Source organism: Quercus suber, unplaced genomic scaffold, assembly GCF_002906115.3.
Source record: "Quercus suber isolate HL8 unplaced genomic scaffold, Cork oak 2.0 scaffold_1059, whole genome shotgun sequence".
NCBI lineage: Eukaryota > Viridiplantae > Streptophyta > Magnoliopsida > Fagales > Fagaceae > Quercus > Quercus suber.
The window spans coordinates 1-26445 of record NW_027070467.1 but is presented as its reverse complement, the minus strand read 5'-3'; the positions used below and the strand labels follow the sequence as shown (position 1 = coordinate 26445).

Here is a 26445-nt window from a genome sequence, read left to right as displayed (position 1 = left end):
TAACCGACGCTAATAAAGCTGAAGGGTGCAGGCGAAGCTGACGACCCTAACGAGGTTGTAGGCAAAGCTGACGATGATGACCCTGATAAGGTCGTAGGCGAAGCTGACGACCCTAACGAGTTTGTAGGAAAAGCTGACGACTCTAACGAGGTCGTAGGCAAAATTGACGACCCTGACGAGGCAATAGGCGAAGCTGACGACCCTAACGAGGTCGTAGGAAAAGTTGACGACCCTAATGAAGGAGTAGGCAAAGCTGACGACCCTAAAGCTGATGGCTCCAATATATTCTTGACTTGATCACCACGCATGAGTATGTAAGGAAATATCTTGTATCCCATGCTTAGTGTTAGTCTCCTATAAGGAAAGGATTCCGCAATATACGCTCATGAGGATTCCTATAAGGAAAAGACTTCTAACCCAAGGAAGAGAGGTCAACCCTCTACTACTATAAAAACCCCAATACCTTCACAAATCAAGGTACGCATAATTGACCCCGCTCTAGCACTTTAGAGTTATGAGAAGTTCTAACTTGACCTTCAGAGGGTATTTGGCCGGTACCACATCGGTACTCCTCTTAAGGTCTTCAGCTTTTGTATTATGCAGGTGCTGTTTCGAGTGTGCAAGAACTGTGTGACTCACTGATGATATTTTCGGCATCATTAGTTGGCGTCGTCTGTGGGAGAGATTTTTACGACTTGTAAGCCATATTATCGCTTCCAGGACAAAGGGTTGCATGGTACTTGCTCGCTTGATGGCGACCACCAACAACGTTCAAGGAGACAAACCACGCCTAACTGCACTCGAGAGACAGGTGCAGACTCTCACTGCAGCCATGGAATGCTTCACTAAGCAAAACAACGATCTGGAGGAACAGTTACACCAGAAAAATGCAGGTCACGACACTCAAGAGCAGGACCAAGAAGGCACCAGCGCCGATAGAAGAGAACAAGAAAGGCTGGAGGGCAGTAATGCTCCTAGTAGACCAGAGCGTCAAAATCTGAGCATGCCATCCCTCACAAATGCAACTCAACCACACATTGTCACGGAGATACAGGTAATAAAGGAACAAATGGAGGTTATGATGAATGCCCTCAAAGGACGGGTATCCAGCAACCTTGACGATCTGGTAAATTGCACCGACTCGCCGTTTACTGTAGCTATCAATTCCTTCCCCCTACCACATAAATTTCGCATGCCGCATATAGACAGTTACGACAGAGTGAAGGACCCTCTGGATCACTTAGAGACCTTCAAGACCTTGATGCACCTTCAAAGGATAGCGGACGAAATCATGTGTAGGGTCTTCCCTATAACGCTGAAGGGCCCCACAAGGGTATGGTTTAGCCGACTGACGCCGACCTCCATCAGCACTTTCAAAGAGCTAAGCGCTCAATTCACTAAACACTTTATTGGGGAACACAGGTATAAGAAGTCCACGACATGCTTGATGAGTATCAAGCAACGAGAGGACGAGACACTGAGATCCTACATAATTCACTTTAATAAGGAAGCGCTATCAATCGACGAAGCCGACAACAAAATACTTGTAGTAGCCTTCACAAATGGGTTGCGAAAGGATAAGTTTTTGTTCTCACTATACAAAAACGACCCCAAGACCATGTCGGAAGTACTCTACAGGGCCATCAAGTACATGAATGGACGCGCTTCTAACTTAAGAAAAGAGAGAAAGGCAGGAGGATACGTAACTGGACAGAGGGAGGAAGATGGCAAGAACTGGAGACGCTGGACGGACAGAAGCTACACCACCCATGGAACACCAAGCACCTATGGAAGTACTACCAGTAAAAAGATGGCATGAAGAGCGGCACCACTTTATTTCTAGTTTACCTTAGTGAATGTTAGTTATACTCTTCAGTTTTTCTATTTACTTTAGTTTTTGCTACAAAGCCCAAAGGGCAGGTCTTCGTTTTCTTTTTAAGAACTACTTTTTCTATGAATGCATGGTTTATTATAATAAGAGGAGTTTATTTAGACATGGCTAAGTCGCCTATGGGTAGACGCATGGCTAAAGTCGCCTACCGGTGGATGGTCACTACACTAAGTCACCTACGGGTAAACGCATGGCCAAAGTCGCGTACGGGTGGATGGTCACTACGCTAAGTCATCTACGGGTAGACGGTCACTACGCTAAGCAACCTACAAGTAGACGCGTGGTCAAAATTTCCTACGGATGAATAGTCATTACGTTAAGTCACCTACGGGTAGACGCATGACCGACATCGACTATGGGTAGATGATCACCATACTAAGTCGCCTACAAGTGAACGACCAAAATCGTGACGAGGTACCAACACTTAGTCAACTCAATAAGTCCACAAAGTGGACGACATTGATGAGTCCAAAGTGGACGACCTCACCCTAAAAAATGAATGAACTTATCCACAAAGGGGATGAATGTATGACTTGTCTCACCAGTGGACGAGTCCATCAAGTAAAAGCAAGCTGACGCCATTATCCACAAATGGATGGATTCATGAACAAGTCCACCAGTCCACAAAAAGGACGCGTTCAAAGAAGAAGATGGTTTGAAACTGTTAAAGAAGACATGTCTAAAAGACACCTTAAACGGATGGATTCGCCTTAAATTACCAAGTACGAGCGTATCCTAACATACATACAAATGCCAAGGATAGACACACATGCCAAATAAAAAGTAACGGGTGTAAAATACTACAAATAAAGTGATGTTTTTACAAGCAAAAGCCCAAAAACAAGTGGGCGTCAAATATTTTTTGAAATTAGCTTACGTTTACAATAAAGAAAGAAAAAAGCTTAAATTAATGAAGCCAGGGGGGTCTTGAGGCTTTTTATCACCCTTTGGAAGAAGGGCCTAGACACCTGCAGCGGAAGGGTCTTCAGCATGAGAGTTTGCTGACGGAGTCAAAGGGACGACGGGCTGGTCCACAAAAAGCTGGGCAAGGACGACGCTATCATCTTTTAGGTCTGCAACGGACTTGGTAAGATCATCGCCTTCCTCAAAAATAGTGTCTCCCACGGGTGTTGACTGTAGAGGCTTATCCGAAAATGGAATCGATCAATTCGCGCCACGTGCTCACGCATTTAATAAAGGCGGCTCGAAGCGTCACACATGAGTGACCTTTCTGACAATGTTAACTCCATAACCTGTCAGCTAAAGCTGACGAGGTTATGGAGTGTGGGGCAATTGATAAGGGGAATTTTTAATTGGAAAAATAAAAGTTGTTGATCTCCAAAAACTCGTCAGCTTTATTATGCATATTGAAGACATCACGCAAGATGAAGCCGTCAGTCTCTAAGCTGAAGGTAGTAAGCTGAAGATAGTAAGCTGAAGGCAGTAAGCTGAAGGTAGTAAGCTGAAGACAATAAACTGAAGACAATAAGCTGAAGGTAGTAAGTTGAAGATAGTAAGCTGAAGGTAGTAAGCTGAAGACAATAAGCTGAAGGTAGTAAGCTAAAGGGTAAGCTGTTACACAACCACAACCCCGCCGTGCCTATCAAAACTAGTGAAGAAGAACAAAAAAAGAAAGCAAAAAAATCAACATAGCCAAACCGAAACCTATGCCCGAAACAAAAACCCAGCCTGAAACACAAACCCGAAAGACAAAGCCAACACACAAGCATAGCCCGAAACACAAAGCCGAAACACAAGCATAGCCCGAAACATAAAGCCGAAACACTGAAAATAGAGAAGAGAGGCCGAGATGGGTCAGGTCGGCGGCCGAGCGTGGGTCAGCGGCGATGGGTCTGTGGCGGCAAGGCTAGTGCAGATTAGCAATGAGTTTGTGGAGGAAGAAAGACAGGTCTGTGGAGGAAGAAAGAAGAGATGGAGAGGCAGTGAGGAGAGAGACACAAAGAAAGGAGAATGAAATGCAAAAAGAATAAAAAATATAAAAAGTAGTGTGAACACAAAATAAAATAAAAATTAATTTTTTTTTTTAGCTTTCAGCTACCATGCACAGCCATATATAGTTGTGCATTGTAGTAATGAAGGTAAAAATTTTACCTTTAGCTACTACTTTAATATAAATTTTTGTATTTTAGTGTAACTATAGTAGGTATATAGCTATTTAACTATGCTGCAGTGAGTGTTTAAGTCCTAAAAGTGGACAATATAGATGATGGCAACACAAATAACACAATTCACATTCATATTCTAGCTTTACTTGTTTGCTTTTGGCAGGGCCTGACAATGAAAATGATGTATGGTATAGTTGCACGGGAACTGGAAGATATGCAGATGGTGGATTTACATCCTCTACATTACCTCAATTTCTATTGCCTTGGTAATCGGGAAGATATTTTTGATAATACTGACAAGGTAATGGAAATTTCTTTTTAGGTGTTTTAAATCATCATGACATGCATTGGTTTGTGGTTGGCATAAAGTATATAGGTAGTCCGTAACTTCTAATGCTGAAATTTTTTCTACTATTTTCTGTTATTTGACACTCTCTCTCTTATTATTATTATTACTTTTTACTATGATACATATAGAAGTTTTCAAAATTTTGGAATTGCACCATCCTGATGTACCCGTGTCATCAACTGGACATTGAAATATGGCTTCATTTTATATCTTTGCAAGCAATTAAGTCTTTTAGAGTTGGTCATAATCCAAATTTTCTATCAGGTCTCAGAATCACAACGGTTTAAGCGGTTTATGATTTATGTACATGCTAAGGGAATGATAGTAGATGATGAGTATGTAATAGTGGGATCTGCCAACATTAACCAGAGATCCATGTCTGGTACAAAGGACACGGAGATTGCTATGGGCGCATATCAGCCCCATCACTCTTGGGCATCAAGGAAGAGACATCCACGTGGTCAGGTTGGTATTGTATTTCTTGTTTTCCAAACTTTCCATTTCAGGGCTTTTCTTTTCATTAGCTGGGGAGTGGGGAGGAGGGAGGAGGGAGATTGAAGATGGTGTGTGAGCTTTTCAAAGATTATGCTCATGTCTGGGCTGGGGTATGACCTCCAATCATTAGCATTGCCCATTGTCTTTCTGCAGAGTGTGCAGTTTAAGAATAATTGCTTTGATTATCCAATAAGAATTCCATACTCCATGGGATTTACTTGGTACTGTGGTTTACAATACATATGCATATGCAGGTGTATGGATACAGAATGTCACTGTGGGCTGAGCATCTTGGGAGGGTGGATACACGCTTCGAGGAGCCAAAGAGTTTGGACTGTGTGAGGACAGTGAATGGGATTGCTGAAGAGAATTGGAAGAGGTATGCAGATGAGGATTTTACGCTATTGCAGGGCCACCTTCTTAAGTATCCTGTGCAGGTAGATAAGGATGGGACAGTCAGCCCCCTGCCTGGACACGAGAATTTCCCAGATGTTGGTGGAAAAGTTCTGGGAGCTCATTCGACTGCCCTTCCTGATGCTCTAACAACATAATCTCCACCCATTGTTGTGTTCCTACATGATTGGTTAGGAAGAATAGTGGTGACATGCCAGAATTTTGAGGTTGTTAAATTGAAAATGTTAAAGAGTTTGTGCTCCTCTCTCTCTCTCTCTCTGCCCCCTTCTGTTAATGATTGAGCTACAATAGGTTTTTAGTGTAATACAAAAGCTTGAACATAGTGAGAAGGTTGAAATGTTGTGAATATTTGTGCATATACAGATGCATCATGCATGGTTTCCTTTTTGTCACTTGGGGAGGTCACTACAATTACAATGCTAGTCACTCTGTGTGGTTCTTAATGGCTGTTGTGAGATTAGGGATATTTTTTTGGTCTTTCTAATTTCATTATCCCATTTATATGCACTTGTGTATAGACATGGTTTGCAAATTGTGATGGCAATCAAAATTGTAGATCTCTCTCCCTTTTTTTCCCCTTTATGGGAAATGTAGATCTCTTTCATGGTCTTAAATTCAAAAGAAATGCTATCGATTCTTGTTCCCTCCTTGTCTGCAACATATAAAATCTTCTAGCAAATATGCCATATGGTTTGCAAATTATGAATGTCAAACAAATTGTAGATCTCTTTTATGGTCTTTTAAATTCAAATGAAATGCTACCTACTCTTCCTCCCTTCTTGTCCACAAAGCATAAGATTTGCTGGCAAACATACAATATGTTGTGGATTGTCAGTAATGATGGTTTTGCCAAGGTCTTGAGTACAGGAGAGAGTTTTGGTTGAGGGATTAAGAGGACAAGCATATGTTGTGTTGGTGGTGACACAAACTAAACGATAATGCTTCTTATAAGAGCACTTTTTATTTATATAAAATAAAATTATAAGATCACTATATATTACACAACAATGTTTGTTTGCACTAAGACAATAGGATTTGAAACACAAAATTTTGCTTCAAAGTGGTTGTACATTTCAGCAGTAAAATATGAACTAATGAGAAACATAAAAAATTTTTGTTGTTGTAAATACAATGTGGATTGTAGCTTATTTTTCATCATAATGCAAAAATTAGGGTGACAAAATAAGTCTAAACCCATTCGTCCGCCCAAACCTATCTACTCTAATTGAACCCAGACCTATCCAATTATTATTTGAGTTAAATGGGCATTAACTCAATTAGACCCAGTAAACTCAAGTAATAATTGGGTTTTAACTAAAAACCTAATTAAACCCATTTAACCCTTGATATTAGCTACTTTTTTTTATAGGATTGATATTAGCTTTAATGCTAAAATCTTGCATGTGTTTATCCTAAGGCACAAGCAAGTCAAGAAAATAATTATTAGATTCTTCCTCAATTATCCATTTATCCTATCTAATCTTATCCATGTGTCAAAAATATGCTCTGTAAATGGATGAGACTCATCCTCTACACCAAATGCGTGATGAATGCAATCCACCTCAATTGAACTACATCCAACTGGTTTCCTAATATTCTTCTCCCTGAGCACCTTCCTCACTCAAGCTGCATCCTCCCAACAGTCTGCATCTTCAGACATCTTAGGAAATCATTTGGATGAAGATGCAAACCATTTAGAAAACAAACAAACAAACTTATTTAGGATGCCCTTACCTTATTAATGGATAATGATTTTTTTTTTTTTTTTTGAGTTTAAGAAAAATGGGGGTCTTTATGGTCATATTACACCCCCGGGTAGGGAGCCAGTAGTCTCGGTCAGGAAGTCCGTAGTCGGTATCTGTTCTGTACCCTCTGTGTGGGGGTCACCTCACATTTTGTGAGTACACCTCACCACTAAGTTTACCCACCAACGAAAGCCTGCGGGCAGCGCGACTCGAACGTAGTGGATAATGATTTAAACAAAATGAACTTGTGTGAATATTTTAATACAAGTATCTATTATGTATAGGTAATAATATCTCACTCCAAAATCCCATAATATTAGTATTTTTAAATAAATAAATAAATTTCCATTAAAGGCTTCACGGATAATGAATTTTATGGTTTAAAGTTTTTATAAGTTTGGGGTTATTTATAGTTATAAAGAAGTGTAAAATTAAAATAAAGAGATAATGCTAAAAAATAATATGTCAATAAAAAATGGAAAGTATTGATGCAATTTTTTTTTTAAGAGTTTCAACTTTACTAGTTTAGTTAACTAGAATTCACAGTATTGATACAGTTAGTTATACATATAACTAGTTAAAACTTGAAACAATGCTTGCCCAAAATAAAAGGGACTTGATATGGTACCAAGGATCCGATATGATACCTACCTGATAGTTCCAACAAATATCACTTATTTCATTGAATGTGCTAATGGTCTCAACAAGGGACTTGATATGGTACCAAGAATCCAATATGATACCTACCTGATAGTTCCAACAAAAATCACTTAATTCATTGAATGTGGTGATGGTCTCAACCCTATCTTTGATTAGCGTTCTTTCTTATATATGGTTTTCATGAAACATTTACTTTATTATCAGCCACTTTTTATTGTTAAGATTAAAAGTTGCAAAAGTCACTTTTAACTCCAACGTTTGAATAAGCAAATTTTAACCTTTAATTATATATCATTTAACTTTTACACTTTTTAACTTCTCTCTCACACACTCGTGAGTCATGATTAATTACACGGTGCAATAGCAATATCTCAATCCTGACAATTTCCCATTATGTATGTGATTGTTGGCATGTAACCGTTGATTTCCATAATGAGGAAAAGTATCTCTCTGGATTCAGTTATGGAGATGATCGGGTTACTCTGTACTTAGACTGCTTCATGCTCAAGTTGTTTCTTGAGCTTTTATGGGGATTACTTGGTCAATTAAGTAAAACTGGTCAAGTGATGACGTAGTTTTAATGGTGCTTTTCTAATTATAGTATTCTCATATTTTTCACATCATAAAAGTAAATTTTGTTTGGCATTATTATAAGAATGAGTGGATATGAATCTATTTAAAATAAGACAATTATTACGTTGCTAAAAAAATATAACAAAAAAGCAAAAAAGATCATTATTATGATTTTAGAAATTTTTTTAGTTTCTATATTTGAATATTATACTAGAGTTAAAACTTATGTTACGTTTTTTACATTAAACACAATACGATTCAAACACATATTTAATTTTGAACACGTATTCACATCGTATCATGTATAATGTATAAAAACGCTGAACACAAGTCATATTCCATTATTAATAACATTTTATTTCAAATATCAAATTTTATTTTTTGCAATATATCTTTATATTTTTTCATTTTAAATTTTGATTTTTTTTTTTTTATAAAAAGAAATGAGTTATGAGACATAATTTTTATACCACGAATATTTTATTCTCAACCGTATTGGATCTATCCTCCACTATATATATAAATCCCATTTCTTACAACGCAAAAAACGAACAAAGCAGAGCAGACTGCGACTTTTTGCAAGCTGCGACTCGTCTTGTTGGGGGCAAAAAAATCTCACTCGCCCCAAAACCCTAATTCTCCGATCTTCTTCTCTACGAATCCTTGTCTTCGCTCAAAGAAAATGGCAAGCTTCTCTCTCTTTCTCTCTCCCAATCTTTTCAATTTTCTTTTCAAATTTATCTTCTTATTTGACTAACAACAATTTGTAAATCTTATGCGTCTTGGAATTTTTTGCAGGCCGATTCTCCTCGCAAAAGGTGAGCCCTAAAATCTTACACACAGTGCATTAGCGATTTTTCGACTTCTCTGATTTGATTTTCCTGTTCGTGATTTGAATTTCAACAGTCACTTGAAAACCTAGATGGTTTCGATGTTTGTGGTAACATATATGCTTTGTTTGGTTTTTTCGTAGCTGTGTTAAGCTTGTGCCTATGTTACGGAATTTTAGTTTTATAAGCTAAGGAAACAAATCCAATTGTGAAATTTATCATTATGTGAATTGGATTGCTAGTTCTAGGCTAGAATTCCAAATTTGTGGTTTTAATTTTGAGAAATGAAGGGGTTTATGGTTATAGTTTTGGTTATGTATGTCTATAGGGTAGATTTATATCTGCTGATGTTATGCATGACAGAAGCTTGATTGGGCTCTGTCTAATTTTGATGTAGGATCTTTATGAATTCAACACTAAATTAGATTTGGTTTGATGTTTATTGGTTTCCGTCATGAAAATTTGAATATTGAATATGTTTGATAGTCGTTTGGTGTAAAACAGTGAATACAACGAGAAATATAGAAGATAAACACTAGCCAATCTCTCCTAGGTTTTCCTTAGCAATCACACCCTCAAAGCTTAAATTACACTGCTGGAATTTTATTAAAATCTTTTCTTTTTATAGGTAAAATTAATTTTATTGAAAAAGACCATTTCATGCAAAAAAGGCACAAAGAAAGAGAATCTATAAAGAGCAGAATGGAATCACTAGATGCGAATCCCCAAGCTCGAGACTAATCAAACAAAGTGCCTACAAAAGAGTCTAGAAGTTGATCCCCCCAACCTTCCAAATCCTCAAACATACGACTATTACACTACCTCCAAATGCTCTACATCAAACACAATGGAACCAAATTCCAAATACCCAATGAATGCTTTCCCCACCAATTCCTCCACCCAACCAACAGATCAGTCACCCTCTTTGGTAAAACCCAAGAGACCCCAAATGACGTAAGAAGAAAACTCCAACAATGATGAGTCTACCCGCAATGGATCAGAAGATGATCCATTGTCCCCCCACTACACCAGCACATGCAACACCAATCCACTATAGTATAGCCTATACTCCTTAGGTTATCACCAAAGTGTATCTTCCCCAAGCCACTGTCCAAATAAAAAAGGAGACTCTCCAAGGGGCCTTCACACTCTGAATACTTTTCCAAGGGAAAGTGACGAGAAGACCCCTCTCAAATCAATCTCACTATGAATGTTATTGACCACTATAAGGCCTTCACTCTGGAATTTACCAAATTGCTGTTACTCTAATAACTTAGTTAAAATAGAACCAGCAACTTTCTACCCTAAAGAAACTTAATAGTAGTCCTAAAAAAAACTTAATAGTAAGACTCAATAATAACCATAGCATATGAAAGATGCCAAGAAGGTCCCACATCAAAACCAAAACATAATTCTTGAATCTTATGGAATTAAATATTGTTTTTTCTTGATCTCTTTATTGTCTACATCAATGGAACTATGGAAGGAACCCATATATCTATTCTTGAGCTAAACTTTCAACTGGGATGAGGATGGTTTAAAATTTTGAATAAACTCTTCATCTAATGTTTGCACTTGTTATAGATGCCTTTTTTCACCTTTTTTTTTTTCCTTTTTAATTTTTGAATTTAGATACGATTTGGAATGAGATGAGAACTTTGTACTATTTAGTCTTTTATTACACTTTTCCACATTTTTAGGCAAAAAGATGAAAGAGGTGGGTTTGATTGTGTGCAAAATGCCTTTTTCAAGAGGTTTGGAACTAAAATATGGGAATACCTAATCTAAAATACCTAGAGAGGTTTGTAGGGCATATAAGATGCATAATCTTGGTTCTGTCATGAAGGATGGCATCATGGAAATGAGTATATTTCTTTTTTCCAACAAACTTACTGTTTAACTGGATCTACATTATTAAACACTTCAATTAATTTTTTCTTGATTTTGATATTATATGCAAATTGCATCAGGGAGTCACGGTCCCCTTCCCCTTGGAGAGCTCAGTCCAGGTCCCGATCTAGATCAAAACCCAGAGAAAGATCCAGGTCCAGGTCTTGGTCTAGACCTAGGTCCAGATCTAGATCCTGGTCCAGGCCAAGGCCCAGATCCCGATCCAGAAGTCGTGGCAGGTTTGTTGTCACTCCAGCTATGCTTTAATTAGTATGTTGGGCTTGCAATGATGTCACTCCTATGGAGCCTTTCTCCCATTTCTGACTTTGATGTGTTTGTTTGTGTCCTTCTGTGATGGTTGGCTGGTGTTTCTGGTTCAGATCGAGGTCCAGAAGTCATGGCAGGTAGGTTGTAATATTGATTTTACTTTTTATTATCACTATTATTTCTGCATCAGACTGTGGTCTTCAAAACTACAATATTTGTGCTTGCTTTTTAGTTTCACAGAATGCTAATGTATTGAAAAATCTGGTCTAATCTTTTGAAATTTGTGGCAGGTCCGATGTCATTGTAAACCCTGGAGATACACTTTACGTAACTGGCCTCTCTCAAAGGGTCTCTGAAAGGGACCTTGAAGATCACTTTGCTAAGGAGGGAAAGGTTGGTTTCTTAACTGAACTCTACAAGACTATGGCAGTTCCCCTATATTTTATGTTCAAAGATTTGTTTGTTTATTCTTTTATTTATTTTTTTTAATTTATTATTATTATTTTTAAAATAAAATTTCCCTGATCTCTGAGGAATGTATTTCCTAAGGAAACAATCAATTTTGATGCTTAACCACCTCCCATTCACCTCTTTTTCTTTTACAGGTGAAATCCTGTTTTCTTGTCGTGGAGCCCCGCACGCGTGTTTCCCGAGGTTTTGCTTTTGTTACAATGGAAACTGTCGAGGATGCCAGCCGTTGTGTTAAATATCTCAACCAATCAGTTCTAGAAGGTCGATATATAACTGTGGAAAGGGTAATTGACTACTCCTTCCGTGGTAAAACACTGACAATTTTGATTAGTTTACTTTCATCTTGACTTGGAGGTTTTCTGGTTATATTCAGAACACATTGCGTCAGCTATGTTGGCAGCAATCAATCAAAGATGATGAGTTCATCCATATCAACTTTATTGAAACAGCTTAATCAGTGGCAAGCTTAAACAGCTTATCAAATGCGTCTGATCAACTTAACATAGCAACTATTTTGCCCAACAACTATACAACCTCAGCATTCACTTTCAACTAATCAACGGACATTATCAACAACTATCTAATCAGGCTTTTATGGTATCCCATACCTGACATTCATTTCATGGACACTAGTCATGTATACCTGGATGTTCTGTGCTTTCTTTGGTAGCCTGTTTATTTGTACTTTTTGTTGATATTTTCCTAATGAAGGTTTTTTTCTCCCTAAAACAATAAAAACAATTTTTAGATGCCTATAATATGTAAACATGATGTCTCATGGTGTGAGTTTTATATTTTGTAAATGATTCCTGCAAGACTTGTTGCTGTTTAATTTGTATCATGGAACTTCAACTTGAGGTGTCGTATTTATCTTTCAGTCACGGAGGAAACGACCAAGAACTCCTACACCAGGACACTATCTTGGATTGAAAAGTACTAGAGACTATGGTAAGTGTAGTATGTATTAGCTTTGTACACATGGATTTACTCTCTCTCTCTCTCTTCTTATCTTTGCCTTTTCCTTGATAAGCAGAAAGTTGGATTTACTTATTTTGTTGTTTTATTGGCATGCTAACACTCCAATTTGATTTTTGCATTGGTGAAAGGCTATCGTGGGGATCGTGGTGGTGACCGTGGTGGGGACCGCAGTAGGTATCGTGGACGTGATGACTATGGATATCGTAGATCTCCAAGGCGTTCACCATATCGAGAACGTCGTGATTATTCTCCAAGACATTCGCCCCATGGCGGAAGGTCAAGGAGGGACAGGTCCAGGTCGCTGCCTTATTCTCCTAGCCCGGAAAGGAAGTATGTTCGTGGTTCTAGGTGATGCTGTTAGGCTTTGGTATCCTTTGCAGAGGGGAGAGGGAGAATTAGAAGTTTGTGAACCAATTATGGTATTGTAATGATCTTTGGTTTGCATGACCTAAGCAGATTCTCATGTTTGTTTGAACTGCTTGTTATCATGTCACAGTTGTGTTGCTGCTGAACCTTAATTCAAGTCATTGCCTCTTTTAGACTTTTAGTATTAGGATTGTTGCTTTTAGTTGATGGCTTGGTGTGTGTAGCTTGAATTAAACCTTTTCTTAATATTAACCTTTATTTGATCTGTTTGCGCACTAAGAGGTGTCGCTCTTTCATTTAGTTCTCTCATTCCACCCCTTTCGGAATGCGTATATGTATGTTTTATTTAATATATATAATTAAATTATTTATATATATATATATATGTATGAATTACATATTCTATTACTATCTCCCAAATATATATTTGTTTTCCCTCTCTCTCTCTCTTATTTGATTTTTGCATTGGTGAAAGGCTATCGTGGGGATCGTGGTGGTGACCGTGGTGGGGACCGCAGTAGGTATCGTGGACGTGATGACTATGGATATCGTAGATCTCCAAGGCGTTCACCATATCGAGAACGTCGTGATTATTCTCCAAGACATTCGCCCCATGGCGGAAGGTCAAGGAGGGACAGGTCCAGGTCGCTGCCTTATTCTCCTAGCCCGGAAAGGAAGTATGTTCGTGGTTCTAGGTGATGCTGTTAGGCTTTGGTATCCTTTGCAGAGGGGAGAGGGAGAATTAGAAGTTTGTGAACCAATTATGGTATTGTAATGATCTTTGGTTTGCATGACCTAAGCAGATTCTCATGTTTGTTTGAACTGCTTGTTATCATGTCACAGTTGTGTTGCTGCTGAACCTTAATTCAAGTCATTGCCTCTTTTAGACTTTTAGTATTAGGATTGTTGCTTTTAGTTGATGGCTTGGTGTGTGTAGCTTGAATTAAACCTTTTCTTAATATTAACCTTTATTTGATCTGTTTGCGCACTAAGAGGTGTCGCTCTTTCATTTAGTTCTCTCATTCCACCCCTTTCGGAATGCGTATATGTATGTTTTATTTAATATATATAATTAAATTATTTATATATATATATATATGTATGAATTACATATTCTATTACTATCTCCCAAATATATATTTGTTTTCCCTCTCTCTCTCTCTCTCTCTCTCTCTCTTAGCACTCTCACCATTGTTCATCCTTTTTTTTTTCGTCTCTACTTCATTAATTTCAAAACCACTGTATTAGAGATAGAAAAATACATTTAAACCACATCATGGTAGCCTAACCCAACACCACGGCGGGGATAGTGCACTGCTGATCCGACTACGCTGCACTTGGTTACCAATTATCAACCTAAATAGAAAATTTTAATTATATTAGAAAAAAAAAAAAAAAAAGTAAAAAGGAGGGGAATAGAGCTTTTTAAACTGGTTTAGAGAAATTTTCCTTTTAACTCTATTTAAAAGTTATGTAATTTGTTTAGATGATAGTATAATAAATAATCTAAATGAAGTACACATCATTTGATCCGTCACATAATAGGTTTGAGGAAATTTTTTCGACTTAGATGGGAGGAGACTTTATCTAATGAGATGGCAATCTATTAATCTAGGTCAAGATTCATTAGACTTATAAAAACAAGTGAGGAGGGATTATTGATATCTTAGTTACAAACACCAGATGAACACATGAACTACGTGGCTCACATTTTAAACTGTTAAATTCGCACAAATTTAGTCAGTTACTAAAAAATGAAGCCAAAGTTTAGACTTGAGAGATGTGCCGGCCTTCTGTTCTGTCCTCACAAACAAAAATGGCCAACAAAACAGAATAAGATGATGTTGTTAACTTGGCTCCTCCCTCCAATTGCAAACAAAACACGCAAGAAAGAGAAACCAAACCATGTCACTCTCCTCCTCAGCTATTCTTCTATTCCCCAACACTCCAATTCCAAAACTCTTCTTCTCTTTCCTCCCCACTCCTCCACCCTCACTTTCCCTCTCCCTCTCCCTCGCCCCCCGAACCATAAACCTCTCAACCAAACGCCACTCCTTTCTCCCCCTCCAAAACGACGACGTCTTCGAACTCGAAGATGAACTCGTCATCGGCGACTGTGTCGTATTCGAAGAAGGCGTATTCGACGACCCATATCTCCAAAACGACGTTGAAGAAGAACCCCAAACTCCCAAACCAAACAAAAAAAACAATAAACCCATTTCGGAAATCGAGCCCGAGAATCTAGTCCCTGAAAAGTGGAAAGAGGTTCAAGCTGAGATTAACATAACGAAGAAAGAGAGGCGAAAGATGGCTCAGGACTTGGAGTTCGGTAGCAAAGTCGAGAAGAGGAAGAAAGGGTACGAACCCATTAGAGATGCGAACGCAGTGAAGGAGTACTTGGAGTTTAAGAAGGAAAAGTTGGGGCAGCTCAACCCGCTTGTGCTCGATAACCCAACTAGTTTTCCTGAGAAAGAAGGTGAAGTTGAAGGTCAAGATGAAGATGAAAGGAATGGGTTTCAGTATTCAAGTGAGAGAGTGAAGCCCAAGAATCCAAGGTGGGCGGTATATGGTAGGGGGTTGGAGGATTTGACGGAGTTCTTCAATGGTGAGAATTATGAGCCTGGTGAAAATAAATCCGAAGGTACTCAGTTTTACTTTCTTTCTTACACTATGGTGCAGTTGTCATATCCTCTAAACTTCGATTCACATTGTAATGTTGTCTAAACTTCAAAACTGATCAATGTCTCCCTTTAACTGTGGATAATAAGTACTTTCCTTTAGCCTTAGGAATCAAATTTATCTAAGGAAAAAAAAAAAAAAAAAATTCCCTTTTTAGAAAACGTGTCCGATAGAAAATTGATTTTTTTTTTTTCGTTGATTTGGCATACTCTCTATGATTGTTGCTCTGCGAAAACACAAATTGGTTTCTTTTTGGTGTAGTTGGGATTTGAACTCGGGACTCTTATTTGTAGACAAGATTTTACCAACAGGGAACCCACAAATTTTTGTTAAATTTGATGGAAATCCTAAGTTAACAGGTACATTGCTTGCTGTGAAGTTCAGGGGACTGTACAATCCACAATAGTTAAGAGGGGACAAAGTGCAATTTAGTTTTTTGTTTTTTGTTTTAATGCTTTTGCAGGGTTGTACAAGTTCATTAGGAATTTTAACATTGAATTTTATTGATTTGGTTGCTTAGCTGTGGAGAGTAGTTTGATATGAAATGCAAGTTAATTAGGGTGTCTGGATTTTGTGCATATTAAGTTTTATTTTTTGATTTCTTAATGTATTTTTGTCTCTTTATGGTTCATTGGTAGGTAATATCTTCTTACAGTACATAGAACACTTTTTTTCATTAGGCTTTGTTGAAGAATTCTACGCGCTGTTGTGTTAAGTTTGAAAGAGATTGGTCTTTGTGGTTTTATTTGATGGAGATAATTCTTTTTTAGTCTTTGATGCCTTCTTGCTTAGTGTTTCATGCTTGAATGAATAGGCCGTCCTAAGATGTTTACAAAAGAGGAAAAGTATACGCTGAATAGGAAGATACCTGATGTGGCAGCTGCTACTTGTGTAAGTTTCATAAGGATCATGACCATTGATAGTTAATCTCTCTCTCTCTCTCAATTTAATTTTTGTTTTCTTGTAGCATTCTTTGGATGGTTTTTAGTTTTAAGAAATTAATTGCTGATGATCACTGTCTTCCTAGATTTGAGGTCCAAATAAGCAGTTTTGGCTCTTTCCACAATTAGTTGGGTACATTCATGAATTTTGGTGAAATATTTTTCAGGTCAAATGGCTTCCTTTGCACACTCTTGCTGCATCAGGAGAGTTTTACTTCATGAATGCTTTGTTGAAACATAATGTTGATATCAATGCTGTGGATAAGGTATCAAGACCAAGTACTTGCTATACAATGGGGTAAAATGCTGGGAAGTTCTTGTGTTACTTTTCTGCTCCTGATTTGAGCCTTAGTTTTTCATTTTCTTTCCAGGATGGTTGGACTGCTCTTCACAAAGCAATAATTGGAAAAAAGCAGGCCATTACAAACTATCTTTTGAGAGAGTCAGCTAATCCATTTGTTCTTGATAAAGTGAGTTTAAATTTGTACCTAGTACTTCTTATCAATTACATTTGTAAATTACAAGACAATGATGCCATTTCCAAGTTCCTACTGATATCAAACATTTTCAGTTCTTCCATGATTGTTATCTAAACATATGAACTAGGTGTCGACATAGAGTTCAGTAAAGTATATTATTTAGGCAAACTACTTCTGGACAAATATTTGCATCATTAAAAGAACTTAATTATTGTCAAGAGACTTGTAACTCAACTGGTTGGTATCTCCTAGTGTCTCCAATTGAGACATCCAAGGTTCAAATCCTCTCTCCCTAGTTGTAACTATCGAATTACCGGGCCTAGTTGCCTGAGTGGTACCCGGTACCCTATGTGGCCGCTTACTCGGGGGTTCAATCCCCCTCAATAACAAATTACCCAGCAAAAAAAAAAAAAAAAAAAAAAAACCTTAATTGCTAAAAAGGTTGATTACCATGACCTCTCTCTGGCTCTGCAAAAAAGGGAGTTTTGTGCACTGAGTACAACCCTTTTTTATTATTGCTTAAAAGGCGCTTTAGTTATTATTTTATTTGATTATAGTTTGAATTATTCAATTGTTTTGGCTTTCTTCATTACATGAATGGACATCATTGTTAAAATTATTGTTTAATTATCTTTGGGGTTTTTTATTGGGGATATTTCTGGCTTTGTGTGTGTGTGTGTGTGTGTGTGTGACTAAAAATTTCTTTTACAAATGAGCATAGAACATTTGATTAGCACCCAGTTGGTATCTGGTGATGTGGTCATGTTTCTTCATATAATATGTATCAGAATAATTGAGCATACTTGTTGATGAATTTTATAATTTTCTTTTTTTGATGTTCATGCAAAAATAGGATGGGGCCACATTGATGCACTATGCAGTGCGAACAGCTTCCAGCCAGGCAATTAAAATCCTTCTACTGTATAATGTTGATATAAATCATCAGGACAATGTATGGTTAACAATTCCCCCTTTTTGCTTACATACATTTATTATTAATTTTTTATCATTTAGTTGAGTATGTTTATATTTGTCTACATCAGGATGGGTGGACGCCATTACATCTTGCTGTTCAAGCTCGGAGAACAGATGTAGTGAGGCTTTTATTGATTAAAGGAGCTAACAAGACATTGAAAAACAAGGTAAATTTCTAGTGATATGTTTGGGCAGTGTTTTAGGTTTAGGACATATTGCTCTGATGCTCCACACTGAAGGTAAGAGTAAGACTCATAATCTATCAAAAAAAAATTTTAAAAGGTAAGACTCACAAGATATGAACGGAATTTATTTTGTTTTTATTAAAGCATGAAAGCATTTTAGATTGTGCATGTTCATTTTTTGGAATGATTCTTGATTGACAATACTTTTAACTTAGGGCAGTTGACAAGCTAGAATATCTGACGTTAGACATGCTTTTAAGAATGTGTCATTGACAGAGCATCTTATCTTATATGCCCTTTATTCTACATATCACATACAGAGAAAGTTCTTATGCAATTCTTATTCCCACCTGTTTCCACTATGTTTGATTTAAATTAGTTTTTGAACATGAAAAGTTGACCTCATGTGCTGCTTTTTGCTCTTTTGTGCAACCCTCAAGAGTTTACTTTTTTTAATCGATTGCAACACTACATTGTGTCTCAGGATGGTTTGACCCCACTTGACGTTTGCCTTTATTCTGGTCAAGACACAAAGACTTATGAGCTCATTAAGCTCTTGAAGAAACTTCCTAAGCAACCTTAATTACTCTGACGAGATCCCAACCATCAACGATACATCTGCTCAAGAAGTCAATGTGTGGTTATATTTGCATCATCCAGCATTTCCCCCCAAAACATTGCGTGATTTCATAGAGAGTTCGATGATAATATGTCGTTTTGGACAATAGGGCGGCACCAACAAGAATGCAGAAGAGAGGACTATGAGTTTGACACTGTGAACCTAGCAAGGCCAGTCAGCTTGTTAGATGTAATTATTAAAGAAATGAAGGGTAGAATGTAATGCTGAGGGTTTTTTTTTCTTGAATTTTTTTGTCTAGACTGGAAAATGCAAGTGATAGTCCTTGTTTATATAGTACACGTTAAAAAAATCTCTTTACCAAAACATAAGCAAATTGCATTTGATACTTGCTGGCTCATTCGGGCATTGTTGTCTTATTTGTAACCTTACGTAATTTCCTTTCGCCTTTGTGGCAATTGAAAAAATATCTAGTAACAATTGTGTGATTCACCTTTGTCACGTGCCAAAATAGAGAAAAGCTTCAAACCCGTTACCTATAAGAGGAAGCAAAATTAGAGCATTCACAGCAGATGCAGTATTTGTGCTAAATGCTATAATATTTAGCATTTGGCACATCAAACGCCAAAAACGGAGTTTTATCAGATGTGTTAAATGTGTCAAATTTTTACAATATACTATAATACTATGATAACTTTGGCAGTACGGAGCAATATAGCACATGGGTTTATTATTTTTTTATTCATCTTTCTCTCTCATCTCTCCATCAGTCTCTTCCTCTCTTTTTTTCTCAAACCCCAATCCTCTCCTCTCTCTCAACCTCTCATCTTTTGGTCTCTCACCCTCATTGCTCTTCCACGCCGACGCCGACGCCGACGATCACTTCCATGCCGATCTCTCTCTAGCAATGGTTTTTTGTTTTTGTTTTTGTTTTTTTTTTTGTTTTTTGGACTGTGGTTTGATGGGTGGGTTTAGACAATGATGTGCGGGTTCAGATTGTGTTGGTTAGGTTCGATTCCGACAAAGGTGGGTGGGTTCGAATGGGCTAGGCTATGAGTTCCGATGGATGGGTCGGTAGTGGGTATGGGTTCGAGGTCTTGGTCGTTGAAGCTTTTGTGGTTGGGAGTAATGTCGGTGTCGATGATGGCGATGACGAAGTCGGAGCCAAAGTCAGACTCTTTGAGGAGGCTGGAGTTACCGGTGGTTTTAAGGCCAAGGAATTAAGGGGAGCGAGTGGCGTGGAGGTAGCAGAGAGTGTGGGGGGAAGATGGTGGATTTGGAGTCCGGGTTGACTTGGATTATGAAGGTTTTGGGTTTGGAAGTGGGTGTGGGTGAGGGTGTGGAGGTGGTGGGTTTGTCGGGGTTTGTGGTTGAGGTGGTGGTGGTGGTAGGGCTTCCGATTTGGTGTTGGTGGGCTATGGGTTTGTTTTGAATTGTGTTTAGGGTGGTGGAGGATGTGGCAGTTGTGTGGTGGTGGCTGTTGGTTGTTGGCAGCAATGTGGTGGCTGTTGATTGTGTTTGATGAGTTGTAAATATTATTTTAATATGTTGTATATATTATTTTAATATATAGAATTGAATAATGAAATATATGATAAATAAGATATTGTAAAATGATATGATAAAATAATAAAGTAGACTTTTGGTGTGTCAAAATAGCATTTTTTTTATAGAACATCTGCTACAGATGCTCTTAAGGAAGCGCTTGACGAGGTCTGCTGGAGAAAGTTGGGAAATGGGTTTTGTACGGCCCCCACACCATGACCCGTAGTGGGCCTTGAACATCGACCTGGGTATATGGCCCGTGAGGCCCATCTCCCTTTGCCAAGCGGCCCACCCCCGAGTCGCGCCTGCCACGGGCCCAAGCTTTGCCTCTTCATTGCTTCTCGGAGAAACCCCTTCCCGAGTCTTAACATAGCTCGCGGGACACCCCGCCCCGTACAATATTGGTCATGCCACGGGAAGGCACCGCGGCCGGGAACTATCGCGGAGGTGGGAACCAAGTTCCAACGCCACCCTCACCACTTCCCATGACTACCTAACTATCCACTTACGATCGATAATACTGGACCGCCTGTTGACTTATTGGCAAATAATCATGACCTCTTCGCCATTCCTGAACTATAAATACAGGAAGTTTTGAGAAGAGAGAGGTTGGAAAAAAGGAGGAGAGGAAGAGTGAAAACAGAGAAAACAGAGTGAGGAAGCGGTTCAGAACCCCGAGGAGAGGAAAGCGATTCCGTTGGGCCTTGGCGTTCAGAACGACCCAGTGTAGGAAATCCAAACCCACGATACAAGTAAGTTGTGAGCCCAAGTAAGGCCCAGCCCAACAGGGTTTCGGTTTTGGGCGCGTATAGGTTTCCAAGATGAAAAAAATCTAGTATCACACCTTTTTTGTGCCGCAATTTTGTCATTAACTCTAATGTGTGAGCCTATGAGTGGTGGAAAAAAACATGGTGAGTTTTTATGAAAATGATAAGTAATTAGTCACAATCTACTACATAAATTAGTTGTAGAAAAATGTGTGGTACTAAAATTAACTCTTCCAAGATTAGCTAAAGCCATATGCTAAAAGATATTTTATCTGATCAAAAAAATTTGGTTATTTTTTTATTTTTTGGAAAAATGAAAGATATAAAAGTACTAACTATATCCAGAAATGAATTTTTAATACAAATAAGTTAATACTTTAAACATTTGTTGGTTTTCACAAATAACATTTATTGGAAAATTGACTTGTTTTCTTATGCTTGGTAGCAATCATGATATTGAGTCAAAAAAAACATTTTCATGTATAGTGGTTTGGTAAGTATGAAACATTAAGGAAATTATTTTACACTCTAGTAGGTTTGTTTTTTGTTGCTCAAAAAAAGTGTTTTTCATTGACTAGTATTTTTGCCATACCAAATACCATAAAATGTGGGAAATGTTTTCTACATAAACAATTATTGCTTAAAACAAATCCTAATTTGGTTTTGTGAGATGCATTAGTTTCTTGAGTTTAAAATAATCAAAAAATTTCATATTGTGGGTTCTAATTAGTTCAAGTGGTAAAATCTCTGATAGTTGAATAAAAGATCTGAAGTTCAATTACCACTTATACAAAAAATTGATTGATATTTTGGTCTGATAATAAAGAGTTATTATAAAGAGTAGACGTCATAGATTGAAATTCTCTAAAATAAAATTCATATTTATTAAGGTGAAATACTATGATAGATATAAACATAAAAGCGGATGTTAGTAGGGCTATTCACAGGTCGGGCTGGGTCAGGTTTGTGCTCAACTCGAACTCGACCCAAATGCATTGGGTGGGGAAATTTTTAACCCGCAACCGACCCGAATAGAGTTTCAGATCTACTAGTTCAGGTCATATCGGTTTCGGGTTCATATTGGTCAGTTTCTAGTTTGCTATAGTGGAGCAAAATTTGGCCGAATTTTGGCCGAAATATTGCCAGATCTCATCAAATTTGACCAGATCTAATGAGATCTGGCCAATATTTCCTCCAGATTTATAAAGATCGGGCCAAGATCTTGATGGATTTGTCAAGATTTGGCCGAAATCTCCCTATATCGTCGGACTAAGAGTTTGACTTAAGGGTTTTGGGCCGAAACTCGTGATTTTTGACGGGGAAAGAACAACTCATTGGGCAAGTGGGGTTCGTTGGTTTCTCAGATAGCCAACCCGCAACTCGAACCAACGGTCTCGAGTCCTAGCGCCAGCGACCCATGTCTGACTGAAACAGAGCTTTGATCGGGTGGTTTTCAGGTGAAGAGCTTTGGGTTTCAAGCAGTTCTTTGGGTCCGGGCGGGTCGTGGACAGCCCTAGATGTTAGACCAATCATATCTTGCCATGCCATGTAAGTACTTGTGATTTTTCTTTAAAGTGTTTTTACTTTAGTATTGGTATTGGGACAATTAATTGATCAATTGATTTTTTTTTTTTTTTAAATTAACAATTAGTGGTGTCTAGCCTCTGGTCAACACTACTAAAAAAAATGGTGGGTAGAGAGTATGGTAGAGTGTGAGGACTGAGGAATCCCCACCATACCCAAACAGAAAGCGATAGCACTCTGCATCGAGTCGATTTAGTGACCTCTAGGGGTGATGGTGAGCATACCAGGCTCCAGCACCATCAATTGCTATCTGCTTTGTTGGATATTATTATTTTTATATTTTGTGCACTTTAAATGGACAAACAAACAAGAAGGGCATCTTGTAACTCGTATGACGTGTTCTTATCCATTTTTTCGCTAAGGTTTCTCTAGTGGCAATTGAAAAATATCTAGTATCAATTGTGTGATACTAGATATTCTCAAAAAAAAAAAAAAAATTGTGTGATTCACCCTTGTCACATGCCAAAATAGAGAAACGTTACCTATGAGAGTAAGCAAAATTAAGGAAGCCCTTGACGTGGTCTGTTGGAGAGAGTTGGGAAATGGGTTTCCAAGATGAAAAAAAAAAATCTAGTATCACACATTTTTTTGTGCCACAATTTTGTCATTAACTCTAATGTGTGAGCTTATGAGTGGTGGAAAAAAAAGTAGTGGATTTTTTTTAAAAGTAATAAGTAATTAATTACAGTCTACTACATAAATTAGTTGTAGAAAAATGTGTGGTACTAAAATTACTCTTCCAAGATTAGCTAAGCCATATGCTAAAAGATTTTCTATCCAGTCAAAAAAATTTAGTTAATTTTTTTTGGGGAAAAATGAAAGATATAAAAGTACTAACTATATCCAGAAATGAATTTTTAATACAAATAAGTTAATACTTATGTTGGTTTTCACAAATAACATTTATTGGAAAATTGGTTTGTTTTCTTATGCTTGGTAGCAATCATTATATTGAGTCAAAATACATTTTCATGTATGAAGTTTAATTTGCAGTGGTTTGTTAAGTATGTAGCATTTTAAGGAAATTATTTTCTACTCTAGTAGGTTTGTTTTTCGGTGCTCAAAAAAAGTGTTTTTCATTGTCTAGTATTTTTGCCATACCAAATACCATAAAAATGCGGGAAATCTTTTCTACATAAACAAATATTGCTTAAAACAAAATCTAATTTGGTTTCGTGAGATGTATTAATTTCTTGAGTTTAAAATAACCAAAAATATTTGTATTGTGGATTTTAGTTAGCTGAACTAATAAAATCTCTTATAGTTGAATAAGAGATTTGGGGTTCAATCTTCCGCCTACATAAAAAATCAATTGATGTTTTGATCTGATAATAAAGAGCTATCATCAGGAGTGGACGTTATAGGTTGAAACTATCTCAAAAAAAAAAAAAATCATATTTATTAAGGTGATATATACTATTAGGGTGGGGAGGTGCCCCTGAACTTCCAAATTTTTTCACTGCTAATATAGTACATATATCATTATGCCCTCCCTGATAAAAAAGACAACAGGCGTGGTTGTGCACAAGAAGCAGATTCTACTGCTATAGGAAATCATGTGGGAGACCCACCTAATAATGATTTAAAAAAAAAAAAAAAAAAAGATTCTACAACAAAATGAAATAGGAATCACACAATGTCATCCTACTTCCATAAGGAAATAGGAAATCATGTGGGAATGAGACCCACCTAATAATGATTAAAAAAAAAAAAATCCTACAGCAAAATGAAATGGGAAAAATATATTTAAGACTATTGAGTGCGAAAAAATTATGCAGCGGTTTCAAAATATGAAAAATCGTCGACAACAATTGAGTAAATTAAGCTAGGTGTGAAAAGGCAAATTAAAATTTAGATTTTATGTTAGATTCTATATAATAATTACATTAGCATATAGTTGTTTATTTATTTTGTTATTAATATTAATTAATTTTTTTAGATTAGTTTTTTACTTTTAATCTTGCCCTCCTAACCTAAATTCTTGTCTCCGCCATTGTATACTATGATAGGTATAAACATGATAGTGCATGTTAGACCAATCGCATCTTTCCATGCCATATGACTATATGTGATTTTTCTTTAATGTGTTTTTACTTTAGCATTGGTATTGGAACAATTAATCGATCAATTGCATTTTAAAAAAAAAAAAAAAAAAAAACTAACAATTAGTGGTGTCTAGCCTCTGGTCAACACTACTATAAAAAAAATGGTGGGTAGAGAGTATTGTAGAGTCTAGAGTGTGAGGACTGAGGAGTCCCATACCCACACAGAAAGCGATAGCTCTCTGCATCGAGTCGATTTTGTGACCTCAAGGGGTGATGCATTGTGGAGCATACCAGGCTCTAGCACGATCAATTGCCATCTGCTTTGTTGGATATTATTATTTTTATATTTTGTGCACTTAAACTGGACAAACAAACAAGAAGGGCATCTTGCAACTTGTATTCTTATCCTTTTTTTTTTCTCTAAGGTTTCTCTATTGTTTATTTAAACTTAGCTTATATTCTTATAATTCTTTATCCTTAATATAAAACTAGCTATGAGCATGCGCGTAAGAGACTCTTTTATTTTTTGAGTAAGGGTTAATTTAAAGTACTTATTATAATTTAGAATTACTACATTTTTCAATTACAAAAAAAATCTAATGGTGTGATGAAAAATTATTTCACCGCACAGAATACTCATCACACCCCTTTTTTTTGTGATTGAAAAATGTAGTAATCTCAAATTATAATAAATACACTAAATTAACCCTTAACCAAAAAATAAAAGAGCTTCTCAATACGCGCTTTTAGTTTATTTTTTTAGTAACTATTTAATGTTTTTCTTATATATTTATATTTGTTTTTGGATAAACGTTGGGTGTTTAATTTATTTTTCCATTTAAAAAAAACAGTAAACTTATAGTTATTTTGAAGAAGTGAGTTAGTGAAAGAGTATTCCTATTTTGTAGACAATATTTTAGTGTATGTTAAAATTTCTATTCTAACAGACATATATTTTTACTAGATTATCTTTTAATTTTGTCTCTGTTCAAATGGTTAAACTTAAGAATATAGAAATATTTAAAATAAAAATTAAAAAAAAAAATGGTCCAAACAGAAAATACTACTTAAATAGAGTTAAGAAAATTTCCCCTAATAAATTATTATTATTATTAGAGAAAGAATACGTCGCGCGTTACTTACCAAAGAAGAAGAAGCAACTTTGTCTGTCTCCTTTCCTCATACAACAACCTCTCCTTCTGCTTTTTGTTTTGTTTCCCCATTCCTACCTCTCTTTTTATTAAAGCTTCAGCTCACCTCTCTCTCTCTCTCTCTCTCTTCAAAGAATTAAATTTTGAAAAAAAAAAAAAAAATGCTGGGAGTTCGAGTCTGTGTCCGTACAGTCACCGGGTTCGGCAGCACCACCACCTTCAGCGATCAGAGTAGGAGCTCGACTTCGAGTTCGTGTTCGAGTTGGGCCCCTAAGCCTAACGCGCTTCTCCTCTCGAGCCCATTTCGTTTCGGAAACAAACGGCGTCGTAATAATAATAGCTCCCAAATCCAAATCCAATGGAAATCGCAATCGATGCTCATCGTTTCTCGTAACTCTTCCCAAGGAAGATTCGGTGGCCGATCAGGCAATGCCCACGATCGCAACGATCGTGACTTTCTAG

General features: G+C 37.1%; 4 protein-coding genes across 5 annotated transcripts; all 4 read left to right on the top strand.

Moving 5' to 3' along the window:
- Window positions 1–751: 751 nt before the first annotated feature.
- LOC136065635 (uncharacterized) lies at window positions 752–1819 on the top strand. Its single transcript, XM_065769124.1, has one exon. The coding sequence runs from the start codon at window positions 752–754 to the stop codon at window positions 1817–1819; it is 1068 nt and encodes a 355-aa protein (XP_065625196.1).
- Window positions 1820–4236: 2417 nt separating this feature from the next.
- Window positions 4237–5645, top strand: LOC136065636 (phospholipase D delta-like). The gene is made up of 3 exons (XM_065769126.1): window positions 4237–4318; window positions 4631–4831; window positions 5116–5645. Exons 1-3 carry the CDS (start codon window positions 4238–4240, stop codon window positions 5410–5412), a joined length of 579 nt encoding a protein of 192 aa, XP_065625198.1. The 5' UTR covers window position 4237; the 3' UTR covers window positions 5413–5645.
- Window positions 5646–8786: 3141 nt separating this feature from the next.
- On the top strand, window positions 8787–13330 carry LOC112022806 (serine/arginine-rich splicing factor SR45a). Of its 2 annotated transcripts, XR_010627257.1 has the most exons (9): window positions 8787–8938; window positions 9052–9071; window positions 11054–11212; window positions 11354–11377; window positions 11531–11633; window positions 11846–11995; window positions 12085–12308; window positions 12590–12659; window positions 12818–12860. XR_010627257.1 is itself a non-coding variant. In XM_065769125.1 (8 exons), exons 1-8 carry the CDS (start codon window positions 8936–8938, stop codon window positions 13039–13041), a joined length of 753 nt encoding a protein of 250 aa, XP_065625197.1. In that variant the 5' UTR covers window positions 8788–8935; the 3' UTR covers window positions 13042–13330. The 2 variants fall into 2 exon arrangements, 1 of the variants encoding a protein (XP_065625197.1); XM_065769125.1 differs by lacking the exon at window positions 12085–12308 and having other exon boundaries at window positions 8788–8938; window positions 12818–13330.
- Window positions 13331–14823: 1493 nt separating this feature from the next.
- LOC112022803 (ankyrin repeat domain-containing protein, chloroplastic) lies at window positions 14824–19379 on the top strand. The gene is made up of 7 exons (XM_024055429.2): window positions 14824–15696; window positions 16549–16625; window positions 16843–16941; window positions 17047–17145; window positions 18008–18106; window positions 18198–18296; window positions 18799–19379. The coding sequence occupies exons 1-7, from the start codon at window positions 14961–14963 to the stop codon at window positions 18895–18897; spliced, it is 1308 nt and encodes a 435-aa protein (XP_023911197.2). The 5' UTR covers window positions 14824–14960; the 3' UTR covers window positions 18898–19379.
- The last annotated feature ends 7066 nt before the right edge of the window (window positions 19380–26445 follow it).

Coding starts and splice junctions, on each gene's coding strand:
- LOC136065636 (XM_065769126.1), top strand. CDS start 4,238: ATGGTGGATTTACATCCTCTACATTACCTCAATTTCTATTGCCTTGGT. Junction 4,319..4,630: donor TTTTTGATAATACTGACAAG/GTAATGGAAATT, acceptor ATTTTCTATCAG/GTCTCAGAATCACAACGGTT. Junction 4,832..5,115: donor AGAGACATCCACGTGGTCAG/GTTGGTATTGTA, acceptor ATGCATATGCAG/GTGTATGGATACAGAATGTC.
- LOC136065635 (XM_065769124.1), top strand. CDS start 752: ATGGCGACCACCAACAACGTTCAAGGAGACAAACCACGCCTAACTGCA.
- LOC112022806 (XM_065769125.1), top strand. Junction 11,996..12,589: donor GATATATAACTGTGGAAAGG/GTAATTGACTAC, acceptor TTTATCTTTCAG/TCACGGAGGAAACGACCAAG. Junction 12,660..12,817: donor GAAAAGTACTAGAGACTATG/GTAAGTGTAGTA, acceptor CATTGGTGAAAG/GCTATCGTGGGGATCGTGGT.
- LOC112022803 (XM_024055429.2), top strand. CDS start 14,961: ATGTCACTCTCCTCCTCAGCTATTCTTCTATTCCCCAACACTCCAATT. Junction 17,146..18,007: donor ATCCATTTGTTCTTGATAAA/GTGAGTTTAAAT, acceptor ATGCAAAAATAG/GATGGGGCCACATTGATGCA. Junction 18,107..18,197: donor ATATAAATCATCAGGACAAT/GTATGGTTAACA, acceptor TGTCTACATCAG/GATGGGTGGACGCCATTACA.